General features: G+C 52.2%; 1 protein-coding gene across 3 annotated transcripts in view; it reads right to left on the bottom strand.

The window, feature by feature from the left end:
- Positions 1-18,111, bottom strand: part of AP1B1 (adaptor related protein complex 1 subunit beta 1) — a 101,961-nt gene that overhangs the window by 80,086 nt on the left and 3,764 nt on the right. Inside the window, exons 2-3 of one of the 3 annotated variants that reach the window (XM_067015397.1) lie at positions 12,676-12,718; positions 11,608-11,671 (exon numbers count right to left, since the gene is read on the bottom strand). Coding sequence is in view for 1 of the 3 variants with exons in the window: in XM_067015402.1 (XP_066871503.1) it covers positions 11,608-11,645 (38 nt within the window). In the remaining 2 variants the exon portion in view is untranslated. Of the gene's footprint in view, positions 1-11,607; positions 11,672-12,675; positions 12,719-18,111 lie in introns of those variants that run through there. The other 2 variants (XM_067015402.1, XM_067015399.1) reach the window with 2 other exon arrangements.

Genomic DNA, 18,111 nt, shown 5'->3' with positions numbered 1-18,111 from the left:
ACTTACTTACTTTTGGCTGTGCTGCATGGTTTGCAGGATCTTAGTTCCCCGACCAGGGATGGAATAGGGTCCCCAGTAGTGAAAGTGCTGAGTCCTAACCACTGGACCTCCAGGGAATTCCCTGTCAGGCTCCTTTTTTTTTTTTTTTTTTTTTTGCAGTTCGCGGGCCTCTCACTGTTGTGGCCTCTCCCGTTGCGGAGCACAGACTCCAGACGCGCAGGCTCAGTGGCCATGGCTCACGGGCCCAGCCGCTCCGCAGCACGTGGGATCTTCCCAGGCAGGGGCACGAACCCGCGTCCCCTGCATCGGCAGGCGGACTCTCAACCACTGCGTCACCAGGGAAGCCCAGGCTCCTTTTAAAGCCTGACTTTTGGGCTTCCCTGGTGGCGCAGTGGTTGAGAATCCGCCTGCCGATGCAGGGGACACGGGTTCATGCCCCGGTCCGGGAAGATCCCACATGCCGCGGAGCGGCTGGGCCCGTGAGCCATGGCCACTGAGCCTGTGCGTCCGGAGCCTGTGCTCCGCAACGGGAGAGGCCACAACAGTGAGGCCCGCATACCACAAAAAAAATAAAAAAATAAATAAAGCCTGACTTTTAACCACCACCCTGAGCTGTGTGTGCCTGCCCCTCCCATGTCACTGCATACTCCTGTCTTAGTGGCTAGGAGCACGTGGTCTGGCACTAAGCGGGGCTAAATAGAGTCTGTTGGGCTGAAGGAAGAAATGACGTGATTAAGCAGCAGCTTAGGGTGGTCTGGATTCACTGAAATGCCTGGGCCCCCACCATGGCTCCTGCCTCCTGTGTCACTCTGGCCCTCTGTCCACAGTGGTTTCACCAACAGTGAGCAGGCCTTGTTGCCTAGAATGTTCTGCTCTTGGCAGTGTTCCAGAAGCTCTCCTGAGCTGATCTTCTTATTCCAAGATCAGCTCACACTCGCCCACATTTCTGAGCCTTTATCTAGGCTGTACACCCTTACCGAGCCCCCCACCCCACCCCTACCCCACCACCCCCCCAGCAGCCCATAAGCCTCCTCAACCAGGAAGCCCACCCTGCCCTGAGGCCAGGAACTCAGGGGAAGAAGCTTCTCCTGGTCCAAGGCTGGGTCTGAGGAAGGCGGCACCTGAGAAGGGCGCCCATGGGCAGGAGGCCTGTGGTGTCCAGCCTCAGTGGGCCTTTATTGGGCCCTGCATGTAAAGCACGAAGCTGAGCTATTTGCTAGTCATTTCAGAAATACAGATTAAACCAACACGGACCTACTGTATAGCACAGGGAACTCTGCTCAGTATTCTGTATTAACCTAAATGGGAAAAGAATATGAAAAATAATAAATACATGTATATATATGACTCAATCACTTTGCTGTACACCTGAAACTAACACAACATTGTTAATCAACTATACTTCAATATAAAATAAAAATTTTTAAAAAAAGAAATACAGGGGCTTCCCTGGTGGCGCAGTGGTTGAGAGTCCGCCTGCCTATGCAGGGGACACGGGTTCATGCCCCGGTCCGGGAAGATCCCACATACCGCAGAGCAGCTGGGCCCGTGAGCCATGGCCACTGAGCCTGCATGTCCGGAGCCTGTGCTCCGCAACAGGAGAGGCCACAACAGTGAGAGACCTGCGTACCGCAAAAAAAAAAAAAGATTAAAAAAAAATTTTTTTCCCCTTAACTACAAAAGCGATGTGTACTTGTGGTAAAAAAAAAGTTCAGGGACTTCCCTGGTGGTCCAGTGGTTAAGACTCCATGCTCCCAATGCAGGGGACACGGGGTTCCATCCCTGGTCAGGGAACTAGATCCCACATGCTGCAACGAAGATCCCGCACGCAGCAATGAAGATCCTTCAAGCCGCAACTAAGACCCGGTGCAGCCAAATAAATAAATAAATAAAATTTTTTAAAAGTTCAAAAACAACAATAACTCCTCCACCCTCACCTTGTATAGTTTATTCCTGCACCAGGGTGCAGGCTCCCCGTCCCCGCTCTGCCCAAGGAGAGCAGAGGAGAGCAGCTCTGGTTGAGGACAGGGGCTCAGGCACCAGGCATATGAGGCTCACATCTGCACGGTGCCACTGCTGGCCCCATGGCCTTGGGTGGGCTCTTGGCCTCGCTGAGCCACTGTGAAGTGGGGAGAATAACAGGAACTCACCCCAGGGGGTTGCTGTGGGGGTTGAAGGCTGGGGTACACAGGCCCACATAGGAGACACAATCGATGGACGGTGTCCATCGTTACTGGTGATATCAGACCCCACCCCCTCCCACCGCAGCAGCTGGAAAAGTCCTGAGCAGCCCAAGTTCTGCAGAGCCTGCTGGCTGTACGGATCAGTAACAAGAGCTGGCCAGGCCCCGTGCTCAGCACCCTCCTCAAGGTCTGGGTCCCAGCACCAGCTCTGTGTATGTTTGGGGGAGAGGGGGTGTTTCTGATCCCAACGGCATCCTTTAACCCCGCCCCCTCACCCACCCCCACGTCTTCCCCTTGGAGGGCTTTTCTGAGCCTGGAGGAGCCAGGCCTGCCCCAAAGCTGGCCCACTGCAGGCACTGCAGGCAGCCTACTTCCAAAGTGCTGCACCAGACTTTTTCTCTGTATCCTCCCCAGTCCCTAGTGGCTGTAAATCCCCCCGCAGGGACTGCAGAGGCGCTGCCCGGCAGCTCAGGCAGGGCTGACTCCCTTGCCCTCCTCCTGGCTCTGTAGGGCACAGCTCCTGTCTGTGGCCCAGGCAGGATGCCCAGGGCAGGCAACTGCAGCTTTCTCGCCCTCATCCTTACAGGCCATCCCGCAGGGCTGGGTTCCCCACTCACCACGCCCTTCCCTCTCAACCAGCCTCACTTTCATCATCTGAAAAACAAGAGGCTTGGGTCTGAATCTTTTTTAAAGATCCTCACCTGAAACTACCCCAACACTGTAAATCAACTATACTCCAATAAAAAAATTTTTAAAGAAGATCCTAATGAGAGTCATAATCACTATCCCTAAAAAGTGCTCACACACACAACACACAATTTTGCATCAAACTTTACCAGCTGCCTCCTCCACCAGATCTGCCACAACTCTGGATGCTGCCTGCTTAGGAACCTCTGTGTCTCCAGAGCTACTGTTATTTTCAAAAAGCAAGCTGCAAAACAGAGTGTATCTATCATCTTTTTAAAAACATAAATATTAGCATTTACTTGTAAATGCATAGGAAAATCTAAAGGAATATGTATAAGAAATGATTCCAGAGCTTGTCTCTAGTGTGTGGGGTTTCAGGAGCTTTTACTATGTACCTCAGACATTTTTAGAACTGAATATTTTTGTAATAATTGTATGCTTTTAGGGATTTCTTTTATTCCCATTTAAAATATGAACTTATTATAGTATCAGCAACAACCCCAAGTTCACCAGGCCATTGTTTCTTTTTTTTTTTTCCATTGTTTCTTTTGTTGAGCACATTGAGTCAACCAGGGACCCAGATGGTATTGAGGACTCAGGCTTCTGAAGTGTGATAAGCAAGGGATCAACAGGATTAAGACCATGACTTGACACTTAATACTGGGTTCCTACGGGCAAGGTAATTAACCTGTCTAGGCCTCTGTTTACCCTCCAAAATGGAGTTTATCCTCAGTTCATGACTCAAAGGGTTTCTTACTTTGCTAAGAAGGAAAAATAATTATTTAATTTATTTACTTATTTTTAATAATTTTTGTTTTTAAAGAAAAGACTCTTGAATGAGGCAGGCTCTTAAAGACAGTGTCTGGGTCCCCAGTGGAGTCATTAGGTCTTGGTACCACTTTCATTGCCCCCCTCAACTTCTTCCCAGCTGTTGGGTCTCAAGCTGGACCTCCAGAAGGTCCCCCCACAAGACCAGGAGCCCAGAGGACGAATGTGGCTAATGGAATCTGGCCTGGACTCTTGTGTCTGGCACCAGTTCAGCAATGGGGATATAAAAAACCCAGACATCACCTCATCGCTGTTTCATCAAAAAAGGAGACTTTCTCCCTGCACATCCCTGCAGAGGACAAATCCCTGCTGGCTGCATGGCCTGGGAGGGAGCAAGAAAAGCAGAGGAGGGAATCTGGGGAATTCTCCCCATCTGGGGGGTGGGAGTCAGAGGGCAGCCCTGGGACTAGCCCCTTGGTAACCAGGACAACCCTGATGCTGGGTATTGTGTGGGCACCTGACACGCATAAGCCCCTCTACCCCACCCCATACCCCGTGAAGGAGGTACTGGCCCTTTCTAAGATGTGAAGTGGCTTGTCTGAGGTCACTGAGCTACACCCAGGATTTGCCCCAAGTCTGACTGACTCCGGAGCCGGTGCTCTCTGCTTCCTAGGAGCCAAGAGGCCCGTGGCCTAAGCACACCTCTCTTCAAACAACATGTGCAACCTTGGGCAGGTCTGAGACCCTTCCTGACTGCTTCCATATCCCCCAAAGCCTCTGGATTTTCAGAGGAAAACTCTGGGCCACCTAACCTCTTCCTCCAGGATAGCTCTGCCATGTGTTTACATGTTGGGCTTTCCTGGAAGATTTGATTTGAACACAGGGCCTGAGAGCCTCAGAAAGTGAACTAAAACAGCAACCAGACAGACAAACAGAACGCCCACGTGCCCAGACAGTCTCCAAGAGCTATGATAGGAAGGTTCCTGCAGTCCCAGATACCCGATGCACTCTTTCTAGGGGTCAGTCCTGCCCCCCTGGCCCCTCTGGCTACCCACTCAGTCCACCTGGCTCAGAGTCCTCATGCTTCCCCCCTCTACCCCACTCTAGAGGACCTGGGGTCCCTTCATGCCTCACTGAGTGCAAGTCAGAATACTAGGGACCCTGTAGGCATCTCAGGACTCCTCAGCAGGGTCCCCCAAGGCCAGTGTACCAGCACGACTAGGCAGAGATGGGCCTCACCACCCCCCAACCCCCATCTTCCTTTCTTCACCTACCTTTTTTGGGGTGATTACTGGGAAAATGGGCCCAAGGGTGTCTTAGGAGAAGCTATGAATTCAGATTTTTATACTAAATCACCTGGTTGGGTTTTTTTTGTTTTTTTTTTTTTTTGCAGTGCCACGCAGCATGAAGAATTTTAGTTCCCTGACCAGGGATTGAACCTGTGACCGCTGCAGTGGAAGTGCAGAGCCCTAACCACTGGACCGCCAGGGAAGTCCCCATCCGGTTGTTAAATATAGACAACAGTCTGGTCATTTGCTATGTGATCTCAAAACTGCCCTTCTGCTGCTCTGCTTGGCATCCTGGGGAGCTGACCCTTGTGAACTACATTTCCCGAGTTCCTTTGCCAACTGGTCCTGGTTGGGTTCAGCCAATGGGAGGCACTGAAGGGAGACTGGAGGGTGGGAAGAAGCCAGGGTATTTCCCGCTCTCCACGCAGTGGCTGGGTATCCTCTGAAGCTCCACTGCCCCGCAGGCAGCCCATTCTCCATGATTCCAGGCCATGAGTTCCAGTAACCACTCCCCCATTTCCTGTTTGGCTTTTCAGAAAATTGCCCCCGTGGAACCCCTTAAAGTGAGCTCTGTTTTTCTGATACAGCAACTAATTCAATTCCTCTTTTTCCCCCTACATTAAAAAAAAAAGTGGTAAAAATATGACATAAAATTTACCATTTTAATCATTTTTAAGTGTACAGTTCAGTGGCTTTAATTACATTCACAATGTTGGGCAACCATGACAACTATCCATTTGCAAATTAAAGCCTTTTAATATCCTTGGGGCTGAACCAAGCTGGTCTGCAGCCTACATCAGCCTGCGTGACCTTCACTTTGCAGGTGGCAAATACCCTCTCATGATTTCTCCCACCTGAGCATCCCAAAGCCCCTGATGTTAATGGGAGAGGGAAGATGACTCCCATTTCACAGAGGAGGAAACTGGGGCTCAGGCAGGTCAAGGCTACTGACCAAGACACCAGATTCCAAGCCCGGTGCTCTGCCCTCTTAGCTTCCCCAGCTTTCTGTTAGCTGCCCCCCTCCCCACTCTCCAAACCCATGCACATACCCCCTGCTGCCCTGCCCACCATCAGGGGTAAACTCCTGCCACTGAGCTTCCCCACAAAGTGTCATCCCAGAGAGTTGGGTGGGGGTGGGGGTCCTTGGGGTCTGCACACCCAAGGACACCACAGAGCTGGGCACCAAATAAGAATAGTGACAACAACAACAACAATAATAATACCACCTAATGTTTATTCACACTCAATTCCTTCTGCATGTGGGAAGGAAGGAAGAGTTCTGAGGGTCTCGTGTCTGTGCTTTTCAGCGGTCAGATAGAGGAAGGGGGTGGTGGAAAAGCTCAAAGCAGAGGCCTCCATAACTAAAACAACCCAACTATCACTTACCAAGGGCCAACTACATTCCCCAGTTTGAGGTACTTTGCCTCTTAATCCTCATGAATGAGAAAACAGAGGCTTCTCAGGGAGGTGGACTCACCCAGTTCCACAGCAGGAAGGGCTGGAGCCAGGACCCACACCTAAGTCAGTTTGGTCCCCAAAGACCAACGCTGCCTCGCCTGCCCTGACACTCCCTCTCTGTTCACTCTGGCCCCCCAGCCTTTGCACGGGCTGTTCCCACACACTGAGCAGCATCCGTGAGTGATAATGAAGTGGGTCTCAGATTGGGCGGAAGAGGTCTCCCCAGGCCTGCCGCAGCCCTTCCCAGTCACCGGGCAGGGCCCTGGACCAGCACCCGGGCTCTGCTGCAGCCTGAAGAGGAGAGGCAGTTGCTGGGGGGTGGGGGTGGGCACAACGGCAGTGGGGACAGGGGCCCCGGAGGGGGGGGGGATGGAGACCTTCAGTGACCCCACGTCTCCACCAGGGCATGACAGATATTCTATGTCAAGCCCTGAGCCACTCACAGACCTGGGTTTAAACCTGGCTCTGAATAACACACATTCAGGTTTGCCTGTGAACACACAATCCTGCTCTGAAGGACACTTGAGAATCATCCTGGTTGCCTCCAGGGGAGGAGCTGGGTGGCTGTGGACCAAGGCAGAGGAGGCAGACTTTTCACTGTCTACTCTTTGGGCCCATGGACTTTTGAACCATTAATAAATAATTAAAAAAATTTAAATCCTGGATCAGTAAATCACTGTGTGACCCTGAGTAAGTCACTTAGCCTCTTTGAGCTTCTATTTCCCCAACTGTAAAAGAGTGTTAATTATAGCACTTACTCCATAGGGTAAGGGTAAAGCATAAATAGAAGCATGCATGCAAAGAGTTAAGCATGACACCTGACACACAATAAGAGCTCCTAGAATGGGATTGCTATTATTATTATTATTATTATTATTATTATTGGCCATTTGCCTGACAGACCCAGGCAAGGGCTACTGCCACAGTCCTCTGTCACCTTCCAGGATCTCATCCTCAATATGAAGGCCATTCCAGCAAATGCTAGCTCTGTTGCCACTAGCTCTGTGACTTGTGTAGATCATGTCACTGCTCTGTGCCTCTGTTTCCTCCCCTGTGAAACAGAGATACTAGAACTTGCCCACTATCCACAAGACTATTAACAGTCAAGATTGGTCATTCAACATTTCCTAGTGATCTTGGTACCACATATGGTGCCCTGCACAGCGTGCCAGGGTGAGGGTGAAGGGCTCACAGTCTGGTGAGGGAGGGAGGCAGATACATTAACTGATGCTTACAAGAGAGAGACGTGGTGGATGAGGGAAAGAGAACTAAGAGAGGCCAGCAAAGGAGCCTAACCCAGCCTGGGGAGGGAAGGACAACAAGGAAGCCTTCCTGGAGGAGGTGTTGCCACACCTGAGCACTGAAGGATGATGAGGGGTTGGTCAGTCAGTTAAAGGAGAAAGGGGGGACTTCCCTGGTGATCCACTGGTTAAGACTCTGCACTTCCACTGCAGGAGGCACAGGTTTGATCCCTCGTCAGGGAACTAAGATTCCACATGCTGTGCAGTTCGGCCAATAAATAAATAAATAAATTTTTAAAAAGGAGAAAGGGGGTCAGAAAAGGAAATGCAGCCAGGAGAAGCAGTAAGAGCAAGGGCTGGAGGTAGAAGACCCAATGGGTTGTTCCAGAACAAACAGGAAGGAGGCTTGGTGCTGAGGGCAGTGGGAAGCAGAGGAAAGTCTTTTGTCATCCACCTTAAAGGATTGCCTGGTTTCAGAGCCCAGCTCTACCTCTTATCAGCTGTGTGACCTTGGGCAAGTTACTTAACTTCTCTGTGCCAAATGAGGGGAACAGTGCTTACCCCATACTGTTTCTGTGAGGATAAAGGTGAGTTAATTCATGTAAGGTGCTTAGGACAGGACCTGGCACACAGCCCTGTTCAGCTGTCTTCTGCAGGCCCAGGTACACAGCGGCCTTCAAGGAGAGGATGCTGCTTACATATTTGCCGAGTGGATGAACAAATGAGCAAACAGGCTGCCAAACCCTTGCACAGTCCCATGGCCCCTTGCCCATGTCCAGGGTTGGGGCCTGCCCTGGCCTCTCCACTTCCTGACGACTGAGCAGGGATCACAGATCACCTGGAGGCTCAGTGAGGCCCCCACCCCCACCCCCCACATCTGGGAACCACCTTGGTCACAACATGCCCACTGCCAGCCCATCCCCCATCTCCAACACAGTTTATAGGGGCTGAGGGGGCTGGGTTCGGCCTCAAAGGGCCTTGTTTATTGTCACCTGCTAGTACCATGTCTGGCACAGGGACACACCTCCAGTAACTCAGGTCTGACTCTCAGGGAGGTGAGGACCAGCCTGGAGGGAGGGGGAGCACTGCCCTAGGCCATGGGGCTCTGAGGCTGGGCTTCTCCCCCATCCCCATCACCCACCCTGTCCTTCCTCTCCCTTGTCCGCCTGGCCTGGTTGCCAGAGGTCCCTGTTCAGACACAGAGTAGATTCAGTTCCAGGGTGAGAAATTCAGGGTTGGGGAAGGTGAGGGTAAATCAGAAGCAGGATGCAGTGAGGACACCTTCAAGATCATTCACACTGTACAAAAGGGGAACCTGAGGCCCAGAGAGAATCCGTAAGTCATGTCGTCAGGCTGCCCAGCCTACCTACGGCAGGGCTGGGATGGGACCTGCTCCTTCCTCCCAGTGCTCAACCTGCTTCGTTGTCCCAGGTGCCCAGGGAAGCTCCACAGGCTGCGGCCTGAAACAACCTGACTGTCTGCAAATGGGAACCAGGAAAAAGGGGAGGGAGGGAGTGGTTTGCAGGCAGTTTGCTGGAGAGAGCCTTGGGGGAGCCCTATAACTGGCACTGCGGCTAAGGGTCCAGAGCAGGGAGTAGTGCCCAGCAGAGGAAGCAGCCGCCCCCCACCCCACCAACCTGTGCCTGCTGCCACCACAGCAGTGGGGATGCTGCAGAGGCTGCTGCGGCCCTGGCTGAGTCCCCAGCCTGGCCTGCAGCTCTGCAGAGGGAGGGACGTGGGAGGAGATGCTGAGTTGGGCTCTGCCGCTCCAGCTCCAGCCGCAGTGAGAGCAGAATGCCCAGGAAGGCCCGCTGGGGGGTGGCCTGGTGACCTTACCCTGCAGCTAGGCAGAAGGAGAGGGCAGGAGTTGGGCTTTCATTCCCTGCCTGGTCAGGCCTGCAGGCCCCAGGGTGACATGCCTTTAGTGGCTGGGCCTGAAGAAAGGGGGCAGAAAGGGGGCCTGAGGCTGAGCAGAGGAGAAGCTTCTTCAGGCCTGGGGGCTGGGTCTGAAAGGGGCAGTGCCGCCGGGAGGGGGCATCCAGGCCCTGCCCTGAGGGAGTTGACTGATGGCCTGGGGCAGGGACAGGGGAGATGTAGCCCTGACACAATTCACTGTGTGACAAGATAGCTGAGGTGGGATGAAAAAAGGCACTTGATGGATGATGATAATGACATTAATCATAGCAATAGTGACAATAATGATTCAGCACAGGTGCTGGGCCAGTCACTGTGAGGCTCAGCACAGCCCTATGAGGGAGGCATTATTTTTCCCCCTTTTACAGATGAGGTAACTGAGGCCTGCACAGCTGGCTTGCTCCATCCTTGCCCCAGAGACCCTTGTGGGCCCCTCCTCCTGGACTCGGAGCTCCGGGTGGGTGGGGCTCTGACTATTTTGGTCCCTGCTCTTTCCTTCACCCGCAGCCTTCAACCCAACCTGCACTCAGTACACAAGATAAGTGGATGCAGGAAGCCAGCCCCATGGGGGGCAGAGAGAGGGCACACCCACCACCCTTCCCCACTTCTCCATGTAAGTGGAGACACATCCAACGCTGCATTTGTGTCTGGCAAAACCCACGGTCTGATCTGAGCCTCATGGTGTCTCAAGAGGTGGCCAAGGCCTGGAAAATCACCCCCAATTCACTGATGAGAAAACTGAGGCTCAGGGAGGTTATGTGCCTTGCTTAGGGCCCCAGCCAGCAGTGGTAGGCCAGGACCCTTCCCCTCCTCCTCCCAGAGCCTATCAGCCCTCTGTGAGGGAGGGCCGGCTTGCTGCCAGGAATAAAGGATGCCAGTGGTAGCTAATGTTTAGGGAGCGCTTACAATGGGCCTGGTATGTAGTATCTCATCTAATTCTCCCAACAACACTTTGGGGTTTTGGTGACAGTTTATTAAGATATAATTCACATAGCATACAATTCACTCACTTAAAGTGTATGAGTCGATGGTTTCTAGTATATTCAGAGTGTGCAAACATCACCACACCATAATCAATTTTAGACCATTTTCATCACCCCCAAAATAAACCCTGTAGTCTTTTTAACTATCAGCCCTCAAGCCCCTCATCCCTCTAGCTCCAGGCAACCACTAATCTACTTTCTTCCCTGTAGATATGCCTATTCTGGATATTTCATATAAATGGAGTCATATAATTTCCAACAACCTTTTGAATGGGATCTTATTATTGCTCCTGTTTCCCAGATGAAAGTGACTGAGGCTTGGACAGGTGAAAACCTTACCAAGGGCCTCAATGAAGCAGTAATGGGAAGGATTGGAACCCAGGCCCACCTGACTCCAGAGGCCCTGCTCTTTGTCCTCAACTCCCCCAGTTAGGGAGCCTTGGGGGAGCTCACTGAGTACCCCACTACTCCCCTCCCTTCTACCTGAATCCAGGGCCCCACCCCCAAATTCCTCTATCACACTCAGGGCTTCTGCCAGGGAAACCCCAGGCCCAGAAATCACACACAGTTCTCTCATGACCCTTGCTCTCAATCCATCAGGCCTCAGCTATGCCACCCCCTCTGAGAAGCTTTCCCTGACTGCTCACTTTCTTGGCACTCCACTGCCCATGCGCCTTTGCCCACAGAAGACCGGGAAGCCTGGCTCCCTCTCTATGGTTGGGAAATTGAGGCCCTGGGGAGGTGTCTGGGGTCACCCAGCGAGACAAGGCAGAGTGCGGAGCAGGGCCAGACTCCTGACTCCTACACCAATGCTCTTCCTCCTGGCTCTTCCAAATAGGAAGCCCTCATCTCCTCCACCCTTATCCCATCCTGAAAGTGGTGTCATAAGGCTCACGGGCAAGAGGGGGAAACTGAGGCTCAGCAGAGTTAGTGATCTGCTAAAGGCCACAGGCACTGAGCCAGGACTCACCTGCTGACTCCCCAACCTCCCCCACCAAATGTGCTGAGTCAGGAGCCCCAGCGTGCAGCTCCCGTGGCTCCTGGACTTGCCCCTCTACCAACCCGCATAAAATCGGCTCCTTACTTGGTGATGAGGGGAGCTGAGATTCCCGTCTTCTTCATGGCTGATTCCAAGTGCAGTCCTGAGCCTGGAACAGGTTCAGGAATTGTTTGTTGAATGGATGATGGAAGAAGGGAAGGAAGGGAGGAGTGGGGGTGGGGCGGGGGGGTGTGGGCCTTTAAACCGCCTGCTCAGAATCACAGGATGCCGTTAACTAGAATCACAGGGTCTTACACCAATTCTTCTGACTCCTGAATCTAGAACTCTTTACATCTGTGGGTCTTATGCCTCTTGGGGAGTCACCCACACAATCCTGTGCCCAGTTTTGAGGGCTCCTGGCCCGCTGGAGCTCACCCACAGGCCCCCAGGAGTCGAGTCTCTGTACTGCAGGTTGAGAACCTTATACAGGCTACACAGTCCTGTCCTGGGGACACAACTGACATGAACACACTTCACCAGAGCCTGAAGCACAGCACACTGTCTCGACCTCAAGCCTGTATGGAGCTGCAGCCCCTGGCACACAATGTGGCAGTTCTGACACCATTCCTCCACCTCCTCACTCACGTGGCCCACTGTCCCTCCCCAGGGGCTGCCACCAGCCAGGGACTTGCTGGAATCCTTGTTACTGCTATTTAAGCCGCCATCAGGCCTGGCAGCCTATGCCCTCAGCCTCCGGGGCAGGGAAGGCTGCATCCCACATCTGGGTCCCCCGATGACTCAGCAGGACCCTGACTCTCTTCCCTCGACCCTAACACCATCTTGGTCGTAAGGGGCAGAGGATGGGAGGGTCCAAGGCTCAGGAACTCTCCCAGTGTCCAGAATGGTGCTGCAGATACAATCGGTAACAGTTGTGTTTATTGAGGGTTTTCTAAGCCAGAAATGGTGTTAGGTTTTTTGCATATGTTTTTTCACCAAATCTCAAATGAAGCTGGTCCTGTTACACCCCGTTTTACAGATGCGGAAACCGAGCCACAGAAAGGAGAGTCACTTATCTGAGGTATCCCAGAGGGAGTGCAGGCATTCAGTCTTGGGTTGGTCCGACCTCGAGGGTAGATTCTGAACCATTAGTTACTGTTGATTGTTCCCCTTCACCTGTGTAGGCATCTGTCCTTGGAAGCCCAGCACCAGGAATGTTCTGTGTGGGGTGGCAGATTCACATTCATTACCATTTCTCAGAGGATACAGAGTTTGCTGAACCTCAGTTTGTCTCTTCATTTGCAGTCATAAAATATTAAAGCCAGAAGATGCCCTGGTGACTGGGATTGTCTAGTCTCCACATTTTATGAAGCGGGAAGCTGAGGCCCAGAGATTCACACGACTTGGACAAAGTGTTCCCAAGTCACAGGTAATTAGGAACAAACCCAGGACTCCGGATGTCATGTCAATGCTCCCTAAAATCAAAGAATGTGAGCTCGGGGCTTCCCTGGCAGCGCAGTGGTTGAGAACCTGCCTGTTAATGCAGGAGACACAGGTTCGAGTCCTGGTCTGGGAAGATCCCACATGCCGCAGAGCAACTAGGCCTGTGAGCCACAACTACTGAGCCTGCGCGTCTGGAGCTTGTGCTCCGCAACGAGAGACCACGATAGTGAGAGGCCCGCACACCGCGATGAAGAGTGGCCCCCACTCGCCGCAACTAGAGAAAGCCCTCGTGCAGAAACGAAGACCCAACACAACCAAAAGTAAAGTAAAATAAATAAATAAATAAAAGAAAGGCATTTCCATTAAAAAAAAAAAAGAATGTGAGTTCAGGAAACAATGTCCAGGGCCTTCCAGTCCAGGCCTCTCATTTTACAGAAGGGGAAACCGAGACTCAGAGAAGAGTGGGGTCTTCTAAGAGTGATATACAGGCAGGCAGGGTGTACCATCAATGGACCCAAAAGTTCCAGTTTTATACTAGCAGTGACCAGACATATGAGATGACCTATTAGAGCCTTATCTGTGAGGTGGCAATAATAAAACCTATAGTATAGGCTCACTGTCAGGAGTATAAATGATGCTGGCCCTTAGGCCAGCACCCAACACATACTAAGTGCTCAATTCACGGTATATTTTATTAACACTGGTAGGCTCTTGTCATTTTCCTCCTCTGCCATCTGCCTTCCAAACATTTCTCGGTATAGTACAGTGGGTAAGACTGTGGACTACTGCTTCAGCCACTTGTTAGCTGGGTGACTTTGGACTGGTTACTACTTTGTGACTCTGGGCTTCAAATGTCTCATCAGTAAACTGGGGATGGCAAATACAGGACCTACCAGGAAGGGCTCTTGGGGGACGGAAATAATACATGTGACAGGTTTAATGCAAAGCCAGGCATATAGTAAGTGCTCAACATATTTGAGCTACCACAATTACTTATTACTTTCATGGCCATGTTGCATGTCTGTCACATCTCTGGCTGCAGGGCGCCTGCTCCACCAGGAAGGATCTGGTCCCCAACCTCCAGAACTCTCCAGTGTCAGGAGTGCTAATGCAGCAAGGGAAGGAGATCCCAGAGCTCTGCGCCTCCACGGGGACGCAGCTCTAATTTCTCAGTGCCTGCCTGGAGACGGGAATTCTGAAAATGCTGGATGAAATTCCGATTTTTGCAGTTGTGGGAGTGTCCTGTCCTGGAAGAGCCCCCCATTTTATAGGTGCAGAAACTGAGGTCTGGGGAGGGGAAGGTTGCTGCCCACAGATGCACAGATGCCCGGACACAGGCCCAGGGCATGACGCACCGGTGTCCTCGCTTGTGGCACGGTACCCAAGGGACGATGCCCTTCCCCAGGAGTCCCCGCCCCCGAAGAGCGCTGGCCAGGTCCCTCCCAGAGCCCCGCCTCCTGCGTTCGAGGCTGTTCGTCCCGCCCTTCCGATGGCCTCTCGGCCTCTGTCCCGGCTTTATTCACAACGAAGGGAGCGATGGCAACCAAGGCCACCGCCACCTTTCTGCGGTCTCCAGGAATGCTTTTTTTAAAAAATAAATGTAATTTAATTACTTATTTATTGGCTGCGTTGGGTCTTCGTTGCTGTGTGCGGGCTTTCTCTAGTTGGGGTGCGCGGGCTTCTCATTATCGTGGCTTCTCTTAATGGGGAGCACGGACTCTAGGCACGAAGGCTTCAGTAGTTGTGGCTTGTGGGCTCTAGAGCTCAGGCTCAGTAGTTGTGGCGCACAGGCTTAGTTGCTCCGCGGCATGTGGTATCTTCCCGGGCCAGGGCTCGAACTTGTGTCCCTTGTATTGGCAGGCAGATTCTTAACCACTGCGCCACCAGGGAAGCCGTCTAGGGATGCTATTGACCCGATGACTTCTGACAAAGGCTGCTTGGGAGTTAGGTCCGAGTTGTAGGCAGCGCTCCCGGCTTCTCCGAGCCCGTGCTTGGGAGGAGTGCTCGACAGTCTTCGGAAGCCGGAGGGAGCGCTCGGGCATTTCCGGCGCCGAGGGGCGAGGCTGACCGTGAACGCAGGCGTACCCGCCTCCGCGTGTAGAGGGCGCTGTTGCCCGCGCGAGTCTGTCAGGCCACAGAGCCGGCCTACGCATTAGGAGGCACAGAAACAGGCTCTGTAACCCTGGAGCCTCGGTTACTTCCTCTGGAAAATGGGCTGATGACAAGTCTTGTGAGGCTCCAATGGAACCCCGATAAATTTTTGAGAGAAACTAGAAGACACATGGTAAATATGCACGGTATTTAACTTGCCTCAGTTTGTTCATCTGTAATTAAGGGTAATTGTACCTTCCTTCCCTGTGTAAATTGTGAGAATTACAAACTGTGGGAAAGATACATGTAAAAGATCTGGCACCTTGTAAGCATCCAGTAAAAGGCAATGATTGTGATAATGGGCAAAGTACCCTCCTTGCCAAGACAGGAAATAAAGTCCACGTGTCTATTCCTGCTTCCAAGGACCTTCAGCCTCAGAACCAGAAGCAAGGTAGCTGTGAGCCTCAGTGAAAGCACTGGCTGGGAGTCAGACCTGCCACTGACCACTTGGGCCTCAGTTTCCTCATCTGTACAACTGATGGCCTCTAAGGCCCTCTAGCCTGGCTTCCTTGAACTCTGGGTTGTGAAATGCAGTCCAAGATGGCTCTAACTATAGATGGATAAGGTGGAGGACAGTCTATAGGAAGTCACCGTGGACTGGCATTTATTCATTCAACAAACTTCACTGAGCTAATACTCTGGTACCAGGTCCTTCGGAAGCAACATTGAATAAGAGATGCCTGTCACCCTTGCCCAAAGTCCAGTTAGGAGACAAATAGCCCTTTAGAATACGGTGTTAGGCTAGAATGAGGGAAAGGCAGGGGGCTATGGGAGCCCACACGTTGGGGGTAGGGAAGGCTCCCTGAAGGCAGAGTTAACATGGAATAGCTAAAGGATAAAGAGAAGTTATATAAATGGGGGAAGTGAATTTGGGGTGGGGGAAAGGATGTCAGAGAAGAAGCTCCGGGTACAAGAGATTATGGCAGAATCAAGAATTTCATAGAGGGACTTCCCTGGTGGCACAGTGGTTAAGAATCCGCCTGCCAAGGCAGAGGACACGGGTTCCAGCCCTGCTCCAGGAAGATCCCACATGCCACGGAGCAACTAAGCCTGTGCACCACAACTACTAAGCCTGTGCTCTAGAGCCTACGAGCCACAACTACTGGGCCCGCGTGACACAACTACTGAAGCCCCCACGCCTAGAGCCTGTGCTCCACGGCAAGAGAAGCTACGACAATGAGAAGCCTGTGCACTGCAACGAAGAGTAGTCCCTGCTTGCCACAACTAGAGAAAGCCCGCACACAGCAGCAAAGACCCAACGCAGCCAAATTAATTAATTAATTAATTAATTAATTAATTAATTAAGTTTTTTAAAAAGAATTTCACGGAGGTGGGCCTGGAAGGCAGAAGAGATTTGGGCAGAGAGGGATGTGGGCAGGGGAGGGCATACCAGCGCTCTCTGTCCTTTCCATCCAGCCCTGCCCCCTCCAAAGCCACCGGCAGGAAACATTCTCGTGTCCTTCTCTCTGTGCCTCAAATGTTTATATCCCTGCCATATGTTCACCCACTGCACACATCCTGAGTGCCCCAGTACAAGGACCACTCCCTGCACTCATGGATTCATGATCTAGGAAGGATGTGAAGGCACAGGCACCAGGGACTCCAGCACATGCCATCACCTAGGTCTCAGGACAGGCACCTAGGTGATGAATGGGGTTCCAGGCAGCAGGAAGGACACGGAGGAGGAGGAAGTCTCGGACTGAAGAGATGAGGCGGGGCAGCATTCCCAGGAGAGTTCCAGCTGTGAGCAAAGACAGGGAGGTGGGACTGGGTGGCCCTGTTCTAGAGCCAAGTTTTGTGTTTGGCAAGTGATTTAACCTCTCCAGGCCTCAATTTTTCTCACCAAACTTCTTAGAGTGGATGTGACACCTAAATGAGATAAGGTATGTAAAAGACTTACCAGCAGGGCTCAATCAGTGAACTTGGAAGGTTGGTCAAGGCCAGATCAACACAGGCAGTTCTGCTGTAGGGATACTGGCTCAGGATGTACATCCCCAGGCCCCTCCGCCAGAGATTCTGACTCAGAGGTTATGGGCGGGCCGGGGGATTTGCTTTGGTGACCAGCATTGTGGCAAAATTTGTTTAATTTTTAAATAAAAAGCACATTTCCTCCACTAACTCCCCCTGAGACAGCAAAGACCTCAAGTTCAGCTCTGTCTCCTCCTTCCTTCACCATCAACCTCCCCAGAAGCCAGAAGGCAGTTCAGGTGCCCAGCAGAGTTTTTACTGGCGTGTGTGACCGAGTACCCGGTCCAGGTCTGCTACGGGCTCCTGCAGTCTTCCGTCCACCCATCCATGGCAGGCGCCTGGCTCAGGGCCGAGGAAGAGGTTTTAGAAACTTTCCTGGCATGTCTCCTTGCTGCTGGCGTTTGCTGCTTTTGGGTGGTGCCAGGCTGCTGCCATGCCCTGTGTGTCCTCATGCAGACTGACTTCAAAGGGATGGGCCAGGATGTGGCTGCCCCTCAGCAAAGCAAGCTTCATGTCCCCAGAGCCTTGGCTGTGCCCATTTGTAGGGGCCTCTTTTAAGGCCCAGTAATGCCTCATTTACCTGCCAACACCGACCATCAGAAATGAACTTTTATGCAACTGATAGTTCTCCCCCTAAGCCTCAACACCGCAATTTAAACTCATTGGCATAGACTCTTTCTCAAATGTACTATGGACAGCCTTCTCCTCCAGAATAAAGAGATGAAGCACCACTGAAATATTTTTTTCTGAGAGCGACTGTGGATCCCGGGAAGTGCAGGTGGCCCTGCTGTGAGCCACAGCCCCACCACCACCTTGCTCAGTAACCTTGGCAGGTCACTTTCTCTGACTTAGACGTCCTACTCCGTATTGGAGGATGACCCTGCAGACCTAGGGCAGTTGTTCAGACACCACGTACATAGGGGGCCAGCACACAGCAGGCAAGTGCTCACCACACAGAGGTTGCCAAAATTGTTTTCTTGACTCAAGATCTACACTGTGAACATCAATTATGGTTCCATGACTGCTGTCTAGTTATCTTTCTCCTCAGGG

Source organism: Kogia breviceps, chromosome 15 (assembly GCF_026419965.1).
Source record: "Kogia breviceps isolate mKogBre1 chromosome 15, mKogBre1 haplotype 1, whole genome shotgun sequence".
Taxonomy (NCBI): domain Eukaryota; kingdom Metazoa; phylum Chordata; class Mammalia; order Artiodactyla; family Physeteridae; genus Kogia; species Kogia breviceps.
This window is presented reverse-complemented; position numbering and strand designations above follow the sequence as displayed.